Source organism: Branchiostoma belcheri, unplaced genomic scaffold (assembly GCF_001625305.1).
Source record: "Branchiostoma belcheri isolate BF01 breed outbred unplaced genomic scaffold, Haploidv18h27 scaffold37, whole genome shotgun sequence".
Lineage (NCBI taxonomy): Eukaryota > Metazoa > Chordata > Leptocardii > Amphioxiformes > Branchiostomatidae > Branchiostoma > Branchiostoma belcheri.
This window is the reverse complement of record NW_017803987.1, coordinates 2,187,240-2,205,700: the sequence shown is the minus strand read 5'-3', so window position 1 is coordinate 2,205,700 and position 18,461 is coordinate 2,187,240. Positions and strand designations below refer to the sequence as shown.

At 40.9% G+C, this 18,461-nt stretch overlaps 2 protein-coding genes across 3 annotated transcripts in view; both read left to right on the top strand.

Moving 5' to 3' along the window:
• Window positions 1-161: 161 nt before the first annotated feature.
• LOC109476327 (ectonucleoside triphosphate diphosphohydrolase 8-like) lies at window positions 162-12,149 on the top strand. 2 transcript variants are annotated; one of them, XM_019777248.1, is made up of 9 exons: window positions 162-233; window positions 6,586-6,827; window positions 7,681-7,819; window positions 8,216-8,402; window positions 9,074-9,285; window positions 9,727-9,807; window positions 9,921-10,106; window positions 10,789-11,001; window positions 11,350-11,573. In XM_019777248.1, the coding sequence occupies exons 2-9, from the start codon at window positions 6,603-6,605 to the stop codon at window positions 11,481-11,483; spliced, it is 1,377 nt and encodes a 458-aa protein (XP_019632807.1). In that variant the 5' UTR covers window positions 162-233; window positions 6,586-6,602; the 3' UTR covers window positions 11,484-11,573. The 2 variants fall into 2 exon arrangements, with proteins under 2 accessions (XP_019632807.1, XP_019632809.1); XM_019777250.1 differs by lacking the exon at window positions 162-233 and adding an exon at window positions 4,438-4,554 and having other exon boundaries at window positions 11,350-12,149.
• A 1,764-nt stretch (window positions 12,150-13,913) lies between these two features.
• LOC109476308 (peroxisomal acyl-coenzyme A oxidase 1-like) overlaps window positions 13,914-18,461 on the top strand; it is a 23,201-nt gene continuing 18,653 nt past the window's right edge. Inside the window, exons 1-3 of the mRNA XM_019777222.1 lie at window positions 13,914-14,060; window positions 15,564-15,723; window positions 16,226-16,386. Of these exons, the coding sequence (XP_019632781.1) occupies window positions 13,940-14,060; window positions 15,564-15,723; window positions 16,226-16,386 (442 nt within the window). The 5' untranslated portion in view covers window positions 13,914-13,939. The remainder of the gene's footprint in view (window positions 14,061-15,563; window positions 15,724-16,225; window positions 16,387-18,461) is intronic.

Here is an 18,461-nt window from a genome sequence, read left to right as displayed (position 1 = left end):
ATAAAGCTTGATTGTTTGAAAGCTGATGGACGTACAACATGCAGGTAAACATTGGATTTAATTGTACATTCTTTCGGTAATCACCTGAGGTACGGGTGGATGATTAGTTAGCATAATATATGCAGTGGCGTCCGATTGGTTTGAGCAACCATGACGTCACGACTTAATCAGGTACACGGTACAGGGTCCGTGTAAGGTGACTTGACCAGTCTTCACGTAGAAATATCGCAAAGGTATGTGGTTAGTTATTAATCGTTGTTGCGTTATCTAGATCGTATGTATGATATCATAAAAGCCGTGTTATATATTTATGCTAAGCAAACCCTAGCTATTTGGCCACTAAGCTACCTTTCAACCACGTACAGTACGTTGGGTGGTCTACACTATATAGCTCGAAACAACGCTCGTGCAGTTAAATATGTAAAGATTAGGTGTGGCAGGTCGTTCTGTGTAATATACTAGTAACCACTTGATGTTGTGCCGCGTGCCTGCGAAGCTGTAACGTTACTTTTTGTGTTACGTCGATTTACCCGTACCGGCTATACAGATGCAAATCGCCTAAATACATAGCAAAAGAAATTTCTGCATAATAGTTCAGAAAATCCTGAAGATTTGTCTGACTTCTCATATGCCTTAAAAGTGGTTTGCATTATTATTATTATTTAGATTGTTTTGCATTTCGCCATTGCTGAGAGATGTGTGAAGCAGCTTTTGTGCTATCGAGAACTGCCTTCTAAGAAACGATCATTTGTGCTTCTCGGCATTAAAAATCCGGTATCGTCCGTATTTGTGTGTAAATTCGCTTTTGTTTGTAATAATTATAATTGGTCTGTGGTAGGTGATAGTATGGTGTGATGGGGTACATGGAATAGTTTTAAAGATGCCCCATAAGGCAGAGCGCGGGTGTTTAAATCAGGCAGTCGGGGTCCAGGTTTGAGAGAGAAAGGTCCGGTTGTCATGGGTACTGGGGCAGGAGACTTGCATTAAACTGAGTTTTATTTACTGAGTTCTTGGAGTTCAACTCCGGCTCATATTTCCTGACAAGTGGTATGCAGAGGTTGGGTCATTCACCGAGGGTAAAAACACCGGTAGGTGAAGACCCGACGGACGGACAGTACAGATTATATAGTAATGAGAGAGATTCCCTATATTCGTATATACTAGATAAGTTCCCCAGCTTTGGACATTTAAATGAAGTAGAAAAATTCTCATTTCTTATGAAACTTGACAAATCATGTATTATCAGTTCTATATGCTCGTTCATCTATAACTGCGTCAAGAAGCGAGAAGAAGTTGAACATGGAAATAGTAGATCACATTAGTATGTATAGTTTAAGTGCAATTGCTGTATCCTTTTTCCTTGTCTATCCATGACCTGTACTTAGCTTGTTAGAGCACAAATGTACTATAAAGGTCTTTCACTCATTCAATCATTAAGGAGCTTGGTGCAGCCAAAGCGGATCCAAAAGAAGCAAGATCAAGCACGATCTTAAGAGCCAGACTAATTTTGCCAAGACGAAAAAAGGAACCATGAGTAACAATGAGTGCTGTTTACAGTTTGGACGCACGAGTACATTCTTCGTGAATATAAAATATGTGAGTTGTTGGCTTGAAGTTGGCAGGAAGTCGGTAAGAAGAGACTGGTCCTGTGTGTGGGAACATCTGGAATGGATACAAGAAGGTTTTATAGTTCCATGTGCAGAGTGATATCAGTAGGACTCTCTAGTGTTACGTAGGATCGTAGGCCTTTATGGTTGTTAGAAAAATGTTTCTGCGCGTTAAGTTGTCGTTGTTACTAATGATTATGTAGTGTTAATTCATTCATAGAAGTTGTTAATGTTGTCGTTGCTTAAGATGGAGTGCCTGGTAGTGAGTCTGTTTGGTTCGTTCAAGTTCAAGTTTTATTGATAAAATCAGCCTTGCAGCCAGTTCACAAGTCAACCAAGCTGAATAACACTGATTTTTACAATTTTGTACATAGCAATAAATACCAATACACATTTAACATTACAATACATATACAGACACGCAAACAAACATGTTACAAAGCCACACATGGGCACGGAAATAAAGTCCAGAGAGTCTTGAAAGTCATTACTGCAAGGACTCGTTGTACAGGCATATTTCCTTGTGTAAGAAAGAGTTTTTCAGTCTTTTTGTACGGGCCGCTGGTACTGTGAGTGCAGTTCCATTTCTTAAGGTCCTCCCAGTGGCCGTTGTCCTGGCCGGTGGAACCAGGTCATGGAGGTCCCGAGGACAGTTCTAGAAGCAGTTGGCATCCAATCATGAAAAGGACTGACGACCATGTACATGGACTTTAGTGAAGTGACATATAGATAGATATATATACAGGTTCACATGCATTACCTTATATACAAAACTATAAAAAGAAAACGGATCCTACATGATCTTATAAGTATTACTTTAGATCATGTAGGATCCGTTTTCTTTTTATAGTTTTGTATATAAGGTAATGCATGTGAACCACCAGACCTGGGTTACAAATACTGAGAACGTAGAGCTAGAGTTTTGTGATTAAAAGCAGTGTTTCAATCAAGAGAAAAAGGGGCAGTGATGGGGTACATAGAATAGTTTTAAAGATGCCCCATAAGGCAGAGCGTGGGTGCTTAGATCAGGCAGTCGGGGTCCAGGCTTGAGAGAGAAAGGTCCGGTTGTCATGGGTACTAGGGCAGGAGACTTGCCATAAACTGAGTTTTATTTACTGAGTTCTTGGAGTTCAACTCCGGCTCATTTCCTGACATAACCTAAGGTTTTAGCCTGGTATCCAGTCTGATTCGTGGTCGGGGCTGAAAGAGCTCTGTCCCGCCCGCCTCACATAGGTTTCCCGGTGTGTATTTCACGAGAGATTGATCGTGTTGGGGAAAACCAAATCCCCAAGCATACTGTCTCTTATTAACGTAACTCTCCTACCGGGACGGCCTGTTGCACTGGGCGGGGGAAGCTATTAGAGCCCCCGAAGGCACCACCTGCCTGAACACCCCAACACCCCAATCACGTAAGACTGGATACCAGGCTAGGTTTTACCACACATTTTGGTGCAATGCTGTGTTAATAAAGGCGCAATGGGATAATCATTTGTACAATTGACCTTTTGTATAGGATGTTTCATTCTATGGATTGAAGACGTACATTAAATTTTAGTAACGTTATTAGAATAACAAACGTAATTACCAAACAGATGCTCAAAGACTAATCGCAAAGGAACACATTCATACGATAACGTAGCGTAAAAAGTTTTGGATGATATCCTCTGGGAACCCCAAAATTGATGCGAGCGAGCGAATAGAAAAGGTTGGCAAAAAAGGTGACTTCATTATGAAATCTACGTGGTCATGAAGGTTGAACAAATGACTAAACACAGTATGGTATGGCTAATATTAGACTCTTTATCTATTTTCATTCCTTAACACTTTCTTCCTTTTCTTTGGAAGGGACTTTGCCATTCTACAACATTACTATCGTTTTCCATTGTTTTTGTCCTTGCAATTTACGGCATGTATGCATATTTACTCATTTTGCGGCTGCTTCGAACAACTTACAGTATGGTTGAAAACTTTGGTTGGGGGGGGGGCGCAAATTCATGCGCGCGGATGTCATCCATATGATCATATTAACATGGTCATACGATGTTTGTGCACGTGTGTGACCTTTTCAAATCTACTTTAGCTCTGCCTTCATTCCAAACGTATCCCATTTCACATGGAATTCCATTCAACAAGTGTACAAACACACATATTAATAATTTACCGAATAGTGCTACTTTGTATTATGATACTGAAGAAAATAAACTGAATTAAAAAAATGTTACATGTTGGACATTTTTAGACAGCAAACTGATATTTGTATTTTCTCTGTAGTCATATGCTGAGGTTCTGGTATGTAGGCTAATATATGTGGCGTGCTATTGGTCAGAGCAACCATGACATCACGAGTTTCCCATCCCCAGAATGCATTGCGAAAACAGGGGTCTAATCCTCATTTCATAGGACAGGAAGGCATCGGAATGATCCTGTTGACGTTAAACAACTTGTTTTTCAGTGTGTTTTGAGGTGTTGGCCAATGTTAACTACTAGTAAATTACTATGGGCTGAATCTGACAATAAATAGAGAATGATATTTTGGAATATGTGGTTTGTAACGTTATAGTGGTAACGCTAATGCTGTAACGTTACAAACCACATGTTCCATGTTGAAAAGAACACAAAAAACTTCATTCTCTATTTGTTGTCAGATTCGACCCATATTAATTAATGTTGAGCATGAAATGCCCCAACACCTCAAAACGCACTGAAAAACAAGCTATTTAACGTCAACAGGATCATTCCGATGCCTTCCTGTCCTATGCAAATGGGTTTACACCCTTGTTTTCGCAATGCATTCTGGGGATGGGAAACTCGTGAATACCTAGCATTGAAGTACGCCAACACGTTGCATTGTAAAGTATAGTACAGTGAAGCTGTGCTCATTCAGGGTCTCTGTAACTAAACTCTGTGTGGAAGATTGAATCTTTTTTATCACACAGAAATCGCTCAGGTATGTGATTACTTTTTCAATCTCTTTAGCATTCTTCCAACTTAATTGCGTATGTGTATCATAAAAGCTGTGTGTTCTTAGCCGCGGCGACTGTTGCAGGGCTTCTCTTGCTTGCAGTCTTTTACATTAGCCCTAAAAAATGGCGCCCAACTGTTTTCTTGTACATGGGGACTGACTTGATATATGTCGAGTCCTGGTGTCCCTGGCCTCGAGTCAAAATAGGGACACATGGGGACGATCGCAAATAGTGGCGGTACGAGTCGCGCAGGGGCCGGTTGACGCGCAAAACACCCCGGCACGTTAGGTAAGGCTGTTAGGAATCCAGGGTCGTGCAGAGTTCGCGCCCAAAGTATTTCGGCAGAGAGGATCGCATTTTATTCATTTGGCCCAATGCCCGCTCCGAGACTGATGTTAGGGCTATTAAATGTGAAATACTGCAAGCAAGAGAAGCCCTGCAACAGTCGCCGCGGCTAGGGTACTAGTATAGACTATACTACAAACTTTAGTTATCTAACCAAGCTACATGTAACAAGTTAGTATCTAATCCGTAACTAGTTTCCCCAGGTTCAACTGAACAAAGGGCTCTTGTTTACACACTGTGACAAGATGTTTATTCAGCCGATGTTTTGGTCAATTGCAAGTTCTAGGGTAAAGTTTCCAATTTGGGGAGGGGGTAACAGGTACAAAGGGCTCTTGTTTACACACTGTAACAAGATGCTTATTCAGCCGATGTTTTGGTCAATTGCAAGTTCTAGGGTAAAGTTTCCAATTTGGGGAGGGGGTAACAGGTTCAAGGGCCGCGGAGCCAGTCTACAATACCTAATGTTGGGGCCACAATTCCCACACGGGACCCGGCCGGGCAGCTAGCGCTTTTGGGAACGAAATATACGATATAAAAGACGTAAGTAAGTAAGTAAAAGACAACAAAGCACGGAAAAGTTGCTAATAACAATCAGGGGCACTATTTCTCTATATTCTTGATATGAATTCTTAATTTTTCGTTCATACAAACAGTCCGACCTGGCCCCGGGTTGGAAATGTAATCTAAGCATAATAGTAGAGTGCAACTCGTTCCCACATTCATTACACAGCATTACGCTAATGCAGTTAACTGTGCAGGGGTTAGGTCAATAAGTGTGACAGGATGTGACAAGGGTTAGGCAGTTGAGGGTTAGGTGTGACAGGACGTAACAGGTTGACAAAACAAACCAGGCAAATCAAAGCAGGCAAATAGTGGGAAACACGACTTTCCTCACTTCGCTCAGGTGAAAATGAGTATTGTCCTGTCATGTATTTGCCCCATGTGTTGGTGGTGGCATTGATATAAGTTTATAAAACGTGAGTGTGCCGTCACCACGTCTGGTGATTACATGTTGGAATAAAAAAAAAAACATTTGTGGGAAGTCATTGCGTTTCGACACCGCAAAACCAGAACTCGATCCAAGTAATAGACTAATAAGTAGTAGTAAGTAAGTTGTAGCAGTGACACAGTGTAACGTAACCGAATGTTGTTGCAGCATTGTTAGCTTGCCCGGAAAGCCTAGTTTTGTTCCGCCGAATTGCGGTTATGCAGACTGTACAGATACAGATAACCTAACCACATACGATGTACCATCACCCTGACCCTACCAGGGACGAAGTAGGTCGAGATGAGGTTTCGGGCTGGGGCGGGCAGACCTGCAGCCTGGTATGGAACGATTTAACACATGAAGTCACAATTGTGAAAGGCAGGGCATGAGAATGAGTATTTGGCACATCTTTTCTATCTAGGGTATAGCTAGGGTGCTCCCTTTTATGGGCTGCTGATATCCATTGTAATTTCAGGGAGGCAACAACATTCTCGATGAGGAAATTTGCCTGATACTGACATTTACCAGTTGCAAGAAAAGAATTGTTCAGATACTGCCCATAAGAATTTGCTTACAGCCAGAAAGTTTGATTTGGATATGCTTAACTGGAGTGTAACTATAGCAAAGTGTTTTAATAAAAAACACAGTCATCGGTTGATTGTTTGTTTCTTCATCATTGAAGTTCTGAAAAAGTGAACCATGGCGGCCGAGCTTCGTCTCTGCTTCGTCCTTTCGGCTATTCTCGGTGGCATAGTCGTCGTGTCTTCGGCAAGAGTCGTGCGCGACACTCATGCCTACCGGTACGGCGCCATCTTCGATGCCGGCAGCAGCGGGACCAGACTCCACGTCTACCGGTATGACCAGAACCGCCTCCCGACAAAAACTGAAGATTTAACGGAACTCAGGATCTCAGGAACCAGTAGGGTAAGTGGGTATATTCACGAGTTTCCTATCCCCAGAATGCATTGCAAAAACAGGGGTCTAAACCTAGCTCATTTGCATAGGACAGGAAGGCATCGGAATGATCCTGTTGATGTCAAACAGCTTGTTTTTCAGTGTGTTTTTGAGGTCTTGGGGCACATTATGCTCAACGTTAACTGAAAAAAAAAGATTTTTTTGAGTATGTGGTATAGTGGTAACGCTATACTGATGCTGTAACGTTACAAACCACATGTTCCATGTTGGAAAGAACACAAAAATTTCATTCTCTATTTGTTGTCAGATTCGACTCATAGTAATTTAATTAATGTTGAGCATAAAATGCCCCAACACCTCAAAACACACTGATAAACAAGCTGTTTAACGTGAACAGGATCATTCCGATGCCTTCCAGTCCTATGCAAATGAGGTTTGGACCCCTGTTTTCGCATTGCATTCTGGGGATGAGAAACTCGTGAATATACGGCATGAAAGGTCGTTGTAGAGTTTTCAGTAAGCATGTATATACAAAAGTAAAGATGTAATCAGTAACTTTTCATAACGTTTTTTTATTCAGTATTATGGCAGATTCTATTTTGTAGCTGGTGTCAACGGTAGGCAGTGCCTCATTGCGGCTTTGTAAGGTACTGCAAAAGAAATCCCGATTTTGGCAGCTCATTTTATTGGACATGCAATGGTCTTGACTTTTATTTTATGTACAGGTATGGGGCCAGGGATACGTACATGCAGTGTTGGTTTGGTCCCTCTAGCAACCTTTCTTGGGAATGCAGGTGTGTTTATATTGAATTTGTTCCACTACAGTAACATCGTAATCCACTTCGTTTTGTTTTGTTTTTAGGTGCGACCAGGCATCAGCTCTTACATCTCCAACCCCGTGCTTGTGAAGCGTGACCTCACCTTACTGTTGCAAAGCGCCGCCGCGGTGGTGCCAGAGGAACTGCAGAGCAGCACGCCGGTTTACTTAAAAGCCACCGCAGGTAGAGTAGTTATGCCATCACTGTACTACGTATCATATTAGATTTATTTCATTTCAACCTTTTGAACAACTGAATCCTTCATATAACAAAAATATACTTGACGACAAAAAATTGATAGAGACGTACAGACACAGATACGACATTTTTCGGAAACATAGAAGTAAACAAATAAAACAGAACATAAAAACACCCTGCACACCACGGGTTGTCTGCTACAGCACCGGTTACCATGGTGACAGCCATCTGGTTTAGGTCATTGACCTTACGTGTTTGGAGTAAAAGAAAACAGAGCAAAAACCATGTTCCCTTCTGCATAATCTTGAGGTGTAAGTTTGATGTATAGATGAGAGGATTGAGTAACGAAATTGAAAAGAGTCGGACCCTTTTCTTGAACAGGCATGCGGCTGCTGAGGCCAGCTGACGTCGACGCCATCTTTGACCAAATCGACGACCTCTTCCTGGACTCAACCGTCAACCCGTTCAAGTTCCAGCGGGGCTGGGCCAAGGTCATCTCCGGAGAGGAGGAGGGAGTTTTCGGTTGGATCTCAGTCAACTTCCTGATGGGCGTCTTCGACTCGAACAGGTAAGCTGTAGAACTTGAGGATTTTGAATGTACAGAATCTATACGCCAAAAAGCAGTTACTCAAGCAACTGGATATGATCTGGAAACGGTAAGACGTTTCAGCTAGTATCCACTAGCTTTCGTCAGTGACTAAGAGACCAGAGGAGAAATGCAGCTTGACAAGCACAAACTTATACATAGGGCAAAATAGCAGCCATTTTCCTAGTCCATTGACTGGCTGCTTTTGCATGTTTTTCATTGTAACAAGAAAGACATAAACTTATAGTCTATTGAAACATGATGATTGAAATTGTTTAAAGTTAAAACTTTTGGTTCAACACAAAAAAAAGTCACCTAGAGCTTTCCACCAGTTACTCTGGTCTTCCTCTGTAGACAGACCCAGTGAAGATTGTCACGTGGCTTCTTTGAAGTGTGACGTCAACGCTGGGTCAAAGGTATCTTGTAGACGATGTCGGCCCCCGCCGCGGTTCAATGAAGGATGATTGAAATTAGTACGAATTTAATCTTTGCTGGCATTAACCGTCCATCATGGCAGACAATATCTACGTCACAGTCACATGAGTGCCAACACTCCTTCTGATTGGAGTTTAGTTGTTGAAGCTGATTGGTTGAACCAACAGCCTTTATGATTGGAAGGTAGTTGTTGTTAACTTGAAGCTGATTGGTTGCAGGGACACGGAGACGTACGGTGCCCTGGACATGGGAGGGGCGTCCACCCAGATCACCTTCCTCCCGGAAGGACAGATCTTCGCCAATCTCTTCCCGTTGTACATCGCGGGGAGGCGGTACGACCTCTACACCAACAGCTTCCTGAAGTTCGGCCAGGACCAGTTCAGGCTGCAGGTGCACCGACATCTGTACAACCAGGCATCAGACAAGAACGGTACGGTGGAAAACCATCGGCTAATTTTTGGTGACGCCGCAGGAGCGGAGCCGTTTAGTACAGTAGTGCGAGTTCCTCGAACGCATTTTCCAGGGAATCAGTTTCTTGGCAACATTTTTCGGAAATGGTCTTTGGCACATAGCAAGAAAGATCTCTTCTGTTTGGGACGTAGAAAAGGTGGTAGTTTGCACACATTATTACAACTGTCCATAGATGTTTCAAGTAAGCTTTCTAGTTGTAAAATAAAAATGAATAGGCATATGTCACAGATTTTAGACCATGTTTTCTAATAATCTTTTGTTTCCTACAAAATGGAATTATATGCCAGGGCCATCCTTTGGAATTATTTTCAGTAATTTCTATAACCATTGACTTTTTTTTACAGTCAACCCCTCTCTTCAGTGATGATGTAATATTGACGTTGATTTTGTGATTTTACAGCGGTTATGGACAGTCCTTGTGACCTTCAGGGTTACCTTGAACCTGTTGACCTTGGGGACAACAAAGTGGCGAACATAAAGGGTAAGTTCTGTCAGAATTTCTGTATGGTGTTTGTGAGTTAAAAACTGTTTTAGCGAACTGACGACGTCTAGGTCCAAAGATTCAGTTTCGGCAATTTTTAATTTTTATTTTAGGTACGGGAAATCCTAATCAACAGTGCCGAGCGTTGGTCAGGCAGCTGTTGGGGCTGAACCAAACGTGTTACACCGAGCCGTGCAGCATCGTCGGAGTGTACCAACCTCCCGTGGGGGACACCATTTTCTACGGTACCGCAGGCTACTACTACACCGGCAGTGGCGTCGGCGCAGCTCCCGAAGATGGTAAGCACTAAAACAACACTTTTTACCTTCGTCAAAAAGGTTAATGTGTTTTCGTACACTATATATTTGGATTGGAGATTTTCTACCAGTTATAATAACAACTTTGGATGCGATGCACGTGTCTTTATGATGTTTGGTAGACAGGTTCGTGTTGGGACGACAAAGGTCAAGGTCAATCATGGGTAATCTAGCGGCCTTGTACGGTACTGCAACAGTGTACATGGTATCATATGCTAAGACTTGCTACACTGGTCTTGATTTTTTAGTAGATCATAGATATGATGGTAATAGGTACCTGGCGTAGTTTTCAGCCCACTAGTTTTATAAAGTTGTCTGCAACAACGGGAAAGTCTTATCATGTTTACCGAAGGGAAACATTGTTTTTGTTCTGTTTCTTCCTCTTCTTCTTCTCCAAACTGTGAGCTCTGACCAATGATATGATTTGTTGACGTCTGTCACCATGGTGCACAATGTTGCAATTTCATGGTCTGCTCTGCTCCTGTCACCATATACGCGTATGTGAATGTGCTTGAGTAAGAATCAACAGAGCGGACCATGTCCGAAGGTAAACATTATGCATTTGCTTTGCAAATGTTATTTCTCTAGTTATGGTTGGGTGTGTTCAGAGGAGTAAATTGTAGCTAGAATTAGTAAGATGATTTACCGCATTTTTACTATTCAGGTGGGTTCACCAGCGTTAACAACTTCCAAACAAAGACAGACGACTTCTGCAGCCTCTCCCTCGCCCAGGCAACCAACCAATCAGGAGAGTTCGCTTACAACTACTGCATGTCGGGAAACTACATGGCGGCGTTGCTAAGCGACGGCTACAACATTGACGCAAGTGCAGTCGACAAAATCTTCGTTGCCGAGGAAATCAACGGCGTGGATATTGGTAAATATTAAGTGTTTCTGGTTTGTTTGTCTCTCTCTCTCTCTCTCTCTTTCTGTGTGTGTGTGTCCGTTTGTTTATTTGCTTGTATGTGTGTGTATGTGTCGGTTTCTTTCTTGATTTGTATGTGTCTTCGATTGCCAAAGTACACAATGCAGAGTTGTTATACATCCTCATTTCAATGTCTGTGAGATTGGAAGGCCGCAAAGCAGTATGGGTATGGCATGGATTGGAGTCCACCATCTTTGAATGCGTTTTTGTCGTAGCAAAGAGTATGTCTACAAAACTACAACATGGACATTTCAATTGACTGTGATTGGTTGATTGACTGATTGATTGATTAATTTTCAGGCTGGGCGCTAGGATCCATGATGTACGAACTGTACCTACTGGATATCGAGTTCACTGTTGGAGCTGCAAGTCACGTGACCTCTACGTCACTCGCCTTGATCTTGGCCGCCATGTCTCTGATTTTGCAGTTTTAAAAACATTACCATGAAGTATATGCCTTAATAGTTCTGACTATCCAGCAACGTGTTTTACATTATAATTATCAACTTTTAAAGTAATAAGGCATTGTTTAGTGTGTGTGCGTGAAACTTTTAAAGTACATATTAGTTCTTGTGTGTGTTTATTTACTTTGTCAGAGGGTTATATGGCCTTATATTTCCTGGTAGAGTGACTGGATGTAGAAGGCATATTTTAAAGACATGGAAGGATGTTCATGATTTTAGTAGCCAAATTACACGTACTGTTGGGAAGACGAAGGTCAAGTTCGAGAATGAGCTTAATGGCGAGTTCCTACGTCATCGCAGTGAATCTTTTGTGTTTGTTTGTTTGTTTGTTTGTTTGTTTGTTTGTGATAACTCGAGATGCTGTGGATTGATCGTAATAAAATTTAGTAGGTGGGTAGCTATAGGGTTAAAGAAAGGGAAGGTCAAGTTCAACAATGTACATCATGAGTACTGTTGGAGGGCTCCAAATTATTTTAGTACAGGAAATACTATGGTCGGGATTTTTAATTATGTTGGATAGATTTTAGAGCATAGATGAAGTAGTGTAAGTTTGAGCCCCCCTAGCGGGTACGGGTATATGGTTTGTGGTAGGTAATGGTATAGATAAAGTGAGCATTAAATGTTCTATTACACTTCTTTTGGTGTAATGTTGTCTTAAAAAAGGGACAATGGAAGAATTACTGTTTTTTTTTTATATTGGATGATTCTAGTCTGGATTCAAGAAACACATATACGAACACGCACGCAAACACATACTCTCAGAGAGACAGAAAGCCAGACGGGAAGATCAAAACAGTATTCTGTGGACACGTGCCCGTTTTCTTGAGTACTACGAGCATCCACCGGGTTAGGCCATGTTGATTTGATTATATGGATGACATCCTCCGGGAGCCCCAAAACTGATGCGCGCGTGCGAATAAAAAAAGTTTTGCAAAAAAAAGTTTTATTTCATTATGAAATCTACGTGGTCATGAGGGTTGAGCAAATGGCACAGAATATGGTTTGGCGAATAATCTAGTCTTCAAGTTCATTTCTTTACAATTTCGTCTTTTTTCGTTTGATTTTGGTATTCTACGACATTGGTATAGTTTTTATTAATTTTTTTTGTAACTTATGTTTTTGCTCATTTTGCAACTGTTTTGTACGATTTACAGTATGGTTGAAAACTTTTTTTTTGGAAACGGCCGAAAATTCATGCGCGCGCGGATGTCATCCATATAATCAAATCAACATGGCCTTACCAAACCTTTTTCGCTGCCTATAGTCTCGGATAAATAAAATGCCCCTACACTTTAAAACACACTGAAAAACAAACTGTATAACGTGAACAGGATCATTCCGATGCCTTCCAGTCCTATATCCAAATGAGGTTTAGACCCCTGTTTTCGCAATGCATTCTGGGGATGGGAAACTCGTGAATACTATACCATCAGGCTCCTTCCTGAGACGTCGCCAAAAACTGCATTGGGTGCCTTTTATTAGTTTTAAAGACAGCTCTAGTCTAGTGTGTACCGTATCTCCTCTAACTCCATATTTGTCATCATTGGTGAAAAGGTAATATAACAATCAATCAAGCGGTTGTATGCCCTCATTTTGTATCTTACATACTCAGATGAACTTTCATGCTACACAATATCTCGTCAGCTGATAATATAATAACTAGATAATTAGACGGTAAGAAATTAGATAATTAGGTAATAAGATAATTAGTGTGATTATTAGCATTGTCTTTATCCTAGCGGTCGCGACCCCAGGGCTTATAATGCGGGGTCATTGACCTAGCGGCCACTACTAAACTTGTTGTGTTGCCCTAGCGGGAATTCGCCTACACTTGTAAATCATAATAATAAATTAGTAAATTAGATAATTAGTATAATTATTAGCATTGGTTTGTGTTTAGATTTTTAACCTTGATTTTCAAAGGCCGTCAAGTCTTTAACCTAGCGTTCGCGACCCCAAGGGTTATATACATGTAATAATGCGGTGTCATGAAACTAGCGGCCACGACTGAAATTATAATAAACTAGATAATTAGTAAATTATATAATTAGGTAATTGAATAGTTAGTATGATAATTAGCATTGGTTTGTGTTTAGATTTTTAACCCTGATTTTCAAAGGCCGTCAAGTCTTTATCCTAGAGGTCGTGACCCCAAGGATTATCAATGCAGGGTCATTGACCTAGCGGCCACGACTAAACTTGTTGGGTTGCCCTAGAGGGGGAATGACCATTGTCCACACTTGTAGATAATTAGTAAATTACATAATTAGTATAATTATTAGCATTGGTTTGTGTTAAGATTTTTAACCTTGATTTTCAAATGCCGTCAAGTCTTTATCCTAGCGGTCGTGACCCCAAGGGTAATCAATGTGGGGTCATTGACCTAGCGGGCATGACCTTTGCCCACACTTTCTACACACACCAAGATGGCGGGCACGGTGAATCCAGACTTGCGGAAGGAGCGAGAAAACGCCAGTTTCGACCCAGAAAAAGTCACAAACTTCCTGTACGGCGGTCCTGGAGTGGTGAGCAGGAAGAGGGAACTAGGTGGGATTTTAAAAATATTTTGAAACAGTCACAGGACATGTATCTGGTAAACACTTAAAACAGTCATGTCCGAAAATACGTGCCCCCTATATATACCTAGTGCTAGCTAGTTATACATATACCTGGTGACACCCACAATATCCGGATGATATAAGTTCTCATCTTTTAAGCTTAAAATCGGAACATATTGGTGTCGACATACTAAGGATGACACGCAAATTTGTTCCATTATTTTTTATAGCAGAGTGGAACTTGCTGTCACCAAGTACAGAAGGGGCATAATAATTTATCATTAGATAGATGTTTAGATTATGTTTAGAGTTAGATGTTTAGAGTGAGATGTTCAAGGGTTTTATGTATACTAGTAGCAAGTCGTTCGATGTAATGTAGCCAACTGCCACCGCACCACGTGCCTCCGAAGCTGGACCAGGTGTGTTACGCCGAAGGGCGGCTATACCGGCTATACAGATACAGATACTAGTAGTAGTATCTACTGGTATTCTATCCTTGTATAAATTTATTGTTTATGACACATTTAAGTGCAACACTTTTAACCCTTAAATTATAAATTGTCCTGCTCGCAATTTTTACACGTTTTCAAATAATTTGATGTCTTAATCAGGTCATATACCCTTGAACTTAATTAGTAATTCTGAATCTCTTTAATATTGCTTGATCTTTAGTACTTGATTCAATATAAGACTTGCTGCTTTACCCGGTAATGTCAATAACGTGTTTACACTTATAAAAATTAAGTAAACCTTTTTTACAACATGTACTAGGCTGACACAGACTGTCACACGTAGGCCAGGACAAGGTACAAGTTTTGAGTCTGCAAGGGTGACGTACTAGTACATGTAGTACGTATATATAATCAATTATTTAATTAATTAATTACCAATACATCCAAGGTCATTCAAATGTAGGTCAAAAGTAACAAAAAACACAAAGGAACCTACTAGTACATGTACCTTACAGGCAATTGATTGACAAAAAAAACAAAACCTTTTTAACCTTCTACCTGCTACTAGCAATATAGTAGGTAAATGTTTGGCACCAAATTTGTTTTTTATTTAGGCCACACCAATTTAATTTGTTGCTTCTCGTATCGCCCTGTCCATTTTCCTTTTCTTCCTAGTTCTTAAAGTTTCTCAATGTAACAATGCAATTTCATTTCATTAAAAGTTCAAAATCTGTTGTTTTTATTATAAACCAGCCTGGTATGTTCACTTCATGGCTCATATTGTAACATTTCCGGCTATCATGGTGTGCCTTGGCCTGTTTTTTTTATTTTATTTTGCCCCTGTCACTTCATATTTTTTCTGAAAAATCCGAGAAACAACAAATTAAATTATATTGGTGTGGCCTTAATAAGGCAAGTTGTATTGCCATGTTTGCAATTCAGATAATAAAACTAAAAGTTACTTGGTTGGTGTGGCCTAACTTCTTGCAAAATTACAGCTGCCAATCAAGTCATTTCAAGCCTCTTTATTTCTTTCCCAGAATCCCTTGCCCTGAATGACCCCGCCTATCGACATGAGGACTTGAACTTCCTGTCCCGGGAAGAGCAGTATGAGACGCAGATGCAGAAATCCATCGCGATGATCAACAAGACCAAGAAACTGGACATCACTGATCTGATGGAGCGATACTTTTACACCAGGTTTGCCTTTCAGAAGTTTCTCATTCTTCAATTAATTGCCTTTAGGAACTCTTTAATTGATTTTTGGCGATGTCTCAGGGAGGAGCCTAATGGTATATTATTGTGTGCAATTTGCAAGAATTCTAGGAATTGTACAGGATTTTTGTCCACAGGAATGGAATGTCCACAGGAATGTCTCCCAGCTCTGTTTGCAGACCAACATCTTTGCCCACATTCCTGGAAATCCTTGGGAAAACCTGTCTGTTCTGGATGCCCTAGTTTCTGTGACCCCGGGGCTCGTTCACTATACACTCAGGGGAGGAGTGCACTGTATCTGTCTAGACTTAACAGGGTTGGAGGCTCCCTCAAAATCATAAAATCATGGCAGACTACTATGCAAACAATAACCCTAACAGCAACCACCATTGCCATGGCAATGTATGTTTTCATTGCCAGTCTTGTTTGTAAAAATGAGACGTGATCATTTGGTAAGCATTGAATATTGTGTTGTCCCCCTCTTCAGTGCTGCAATGGGATCAGATAACCAGTCCTTTGGTCTGCATGTGGGGATGTTCCTGCCCACCCTGTATGGCCAGGCTACAGAACAACAGAAGGAAAAATGGCTGAAGATGGCAGAGAACTATGCCATTCTGGGCACGTATGCTCAGACAGAGATGGGACATGGTAAGATATGTTAGAACTCATATAAGGCCACACCAATTTAATTTGTTGGTTCTCGGATTTTTGAAGAATAAATATGAAGCGACAGGGCAAAAAAAAATTTGAATACAATGTAGTGTACAGTCAAACCTGCCAAGGTGACCACCTCTTAAAGCAGGCCACCTGGCCATGGCGACCGCTTTTTCTTGGTCCCCAAAATTATCCCCATTTACACAAGCATTAAGCAACCTGTCCAAGGTGACCACCTGGCCAACGCAACTGCAACCACCCTGTGTTGGGTCTGCTCAAGGCCCAATACCTGCCCATGGTGACCACATCATTACCTTCGCCAAGAAGGTTATGTTTTCAGAGGCGTTCGTGTATGTGTGTGTGTGTGTGTGTGTCTGTCTGTCTGTCAACACGATAACTTGAGAAGGCCTTGATGGATTGTCTTGATACTTGGTAGGTGGGTAGGTCTTGATGAGACCTCAAAATGATTAGATTTTGGACCCCCTAGCGGCTTGTTATGGTACTGCAGCTGAACTTACGGTTTTGATATCTCATGATCTAGACATGTTATGGTGATGAAATTTGGGTGGTAGGTAGCTCTTGTGCTGGGGAAGAAGTGACGTGAGTTTGGGCCCCCTAGTGGCTTGCTCTGGAACTGCAGGGATATATTCTTGAAAATATTCAAAAGAGGATAACCGAATAACCGGTTGACGGATCGTTGTGATTTTTGGTATGTAGGTAGCTTACGTGATGCTTAATATAATTATGTGACAATTATGCAAATATGGATGTAATTTGCATAATTTATGGGGAAATTCTATAAATCAGCTGCATTCCATAATAAGACAATTGAAGCTTGTGACATTGGTAATTGACAACGAGAGAAACACAGGCAGATATTGATTATTACCTTCGCCAAGAAGGTTATGTTTTCAGAGGCGTTCGTGTATGTGTGTGTCTGTCTGTCTGTCTGTCTGTAAACACTATAACTTGAGAAGGCTTAAACGGACTGACTTGATATTTGGTAGGTAGGTAGGTCTTGACGAGACCTCAAAATGATTAGATTTTGGGCCGCCTGGCGGCTTGTCATGGTACTGCAGCAGAACTTCCGGGTTTGATATCTCACGATCCAGACATGCTAGGGTAACGAAATTTATGTGGTAGATAGCTCTTGTGCTGGGGATGAAGTGACATGAGTTTGATCCCCCTAGTTGCTTGCTCTAGAACTGCAGAGGGGTTTAAAGGACAAATGTTTAAAAGAGGATAACTCAAGAACCGATTGATGGATCGTCAGGGTTTTTGGTGTGTAGGTAACTTAAGTGATGTTTGACATAATAATGTGAGTATAATGCAAATAGTACCATAATTTGCATAATTCATGCGGAAATTCTATAAATCAGTTGCATCACATAATAGGACTATTCAAGCTTGTGGCATATGTAATTGAGACCAAGAGAAACACAGGCAGATATCGATTATGTAAATTAAGACTTAATTTGCATAATTAATGAGAAAATGTTATAATTCAGCAATGATAACTGCCTCGAATTCCATACTTAGGATATTTGAAAGTTAAATGAAGGTGAACATCATTAAACATCAACTCAACATCAATTCAAATAATGACCTCATTTGCATAATTTATGAGGAAATGCTAAAATGGCATTCATTGTTAAGATAAGACTGTCTTTTGTTGATATCTCACGATCTAGACATGCTAGGGTCACAAAATTTGATTGATAGGTAGAATGTGCTGGGGAGGACGTGGCGTGAGTTTGGGCTTCCTAGAGGCTTGCTCTGGAACTACAAGGACATTTGTTTAAAAGTATTTAAAAGAGAATACCTCAAAGACCGATTGACGGATAGTCATGCTTTTTGGTATGTAGGTAGCTGAAGTAATGCTTGGCATAATCATGTGACAATTATGCAAATATGGGTGTGATTTGCATAATTTATGAGGTAATTCATAAATTATATCTGTGGTCAACATAACTTAAGAATACACTATATATATATTGGATACATTGATGAGTGACAGTGAAAATGAAGGATGCTCCTACCAGTTTAGATACAGTGCACTACAGTACAGA

What these genes read in the sequence shown, in the direction of transcription:
- LOC109476327 (XM_019777250.1), top strand. Translation starts at nt 6,603, where the DNA reads ATGGCGGCCGAGCTTCGTCTCTGCTTCGTCCTTTCGGCTATTCTCGGT. An exon ending in TTACTTAAAAGCCACCGCAG is followed by an intron (nt 7,820 to 8,215) that starts GTAGAGTAGTTA and finishes TTTCTTGAACAG; the next exon opens with GCATGCGGCTGCTGAGGCCA. An exon ending in GGCGTCTTCGACTCGAACAG is followed by an intron (nt 8,403 to 9,073) that starts GTAAGCTGTAGA and finishes GATTGGTTGCAG; the next exon opens with GGACACGGAGACGTACGGTG.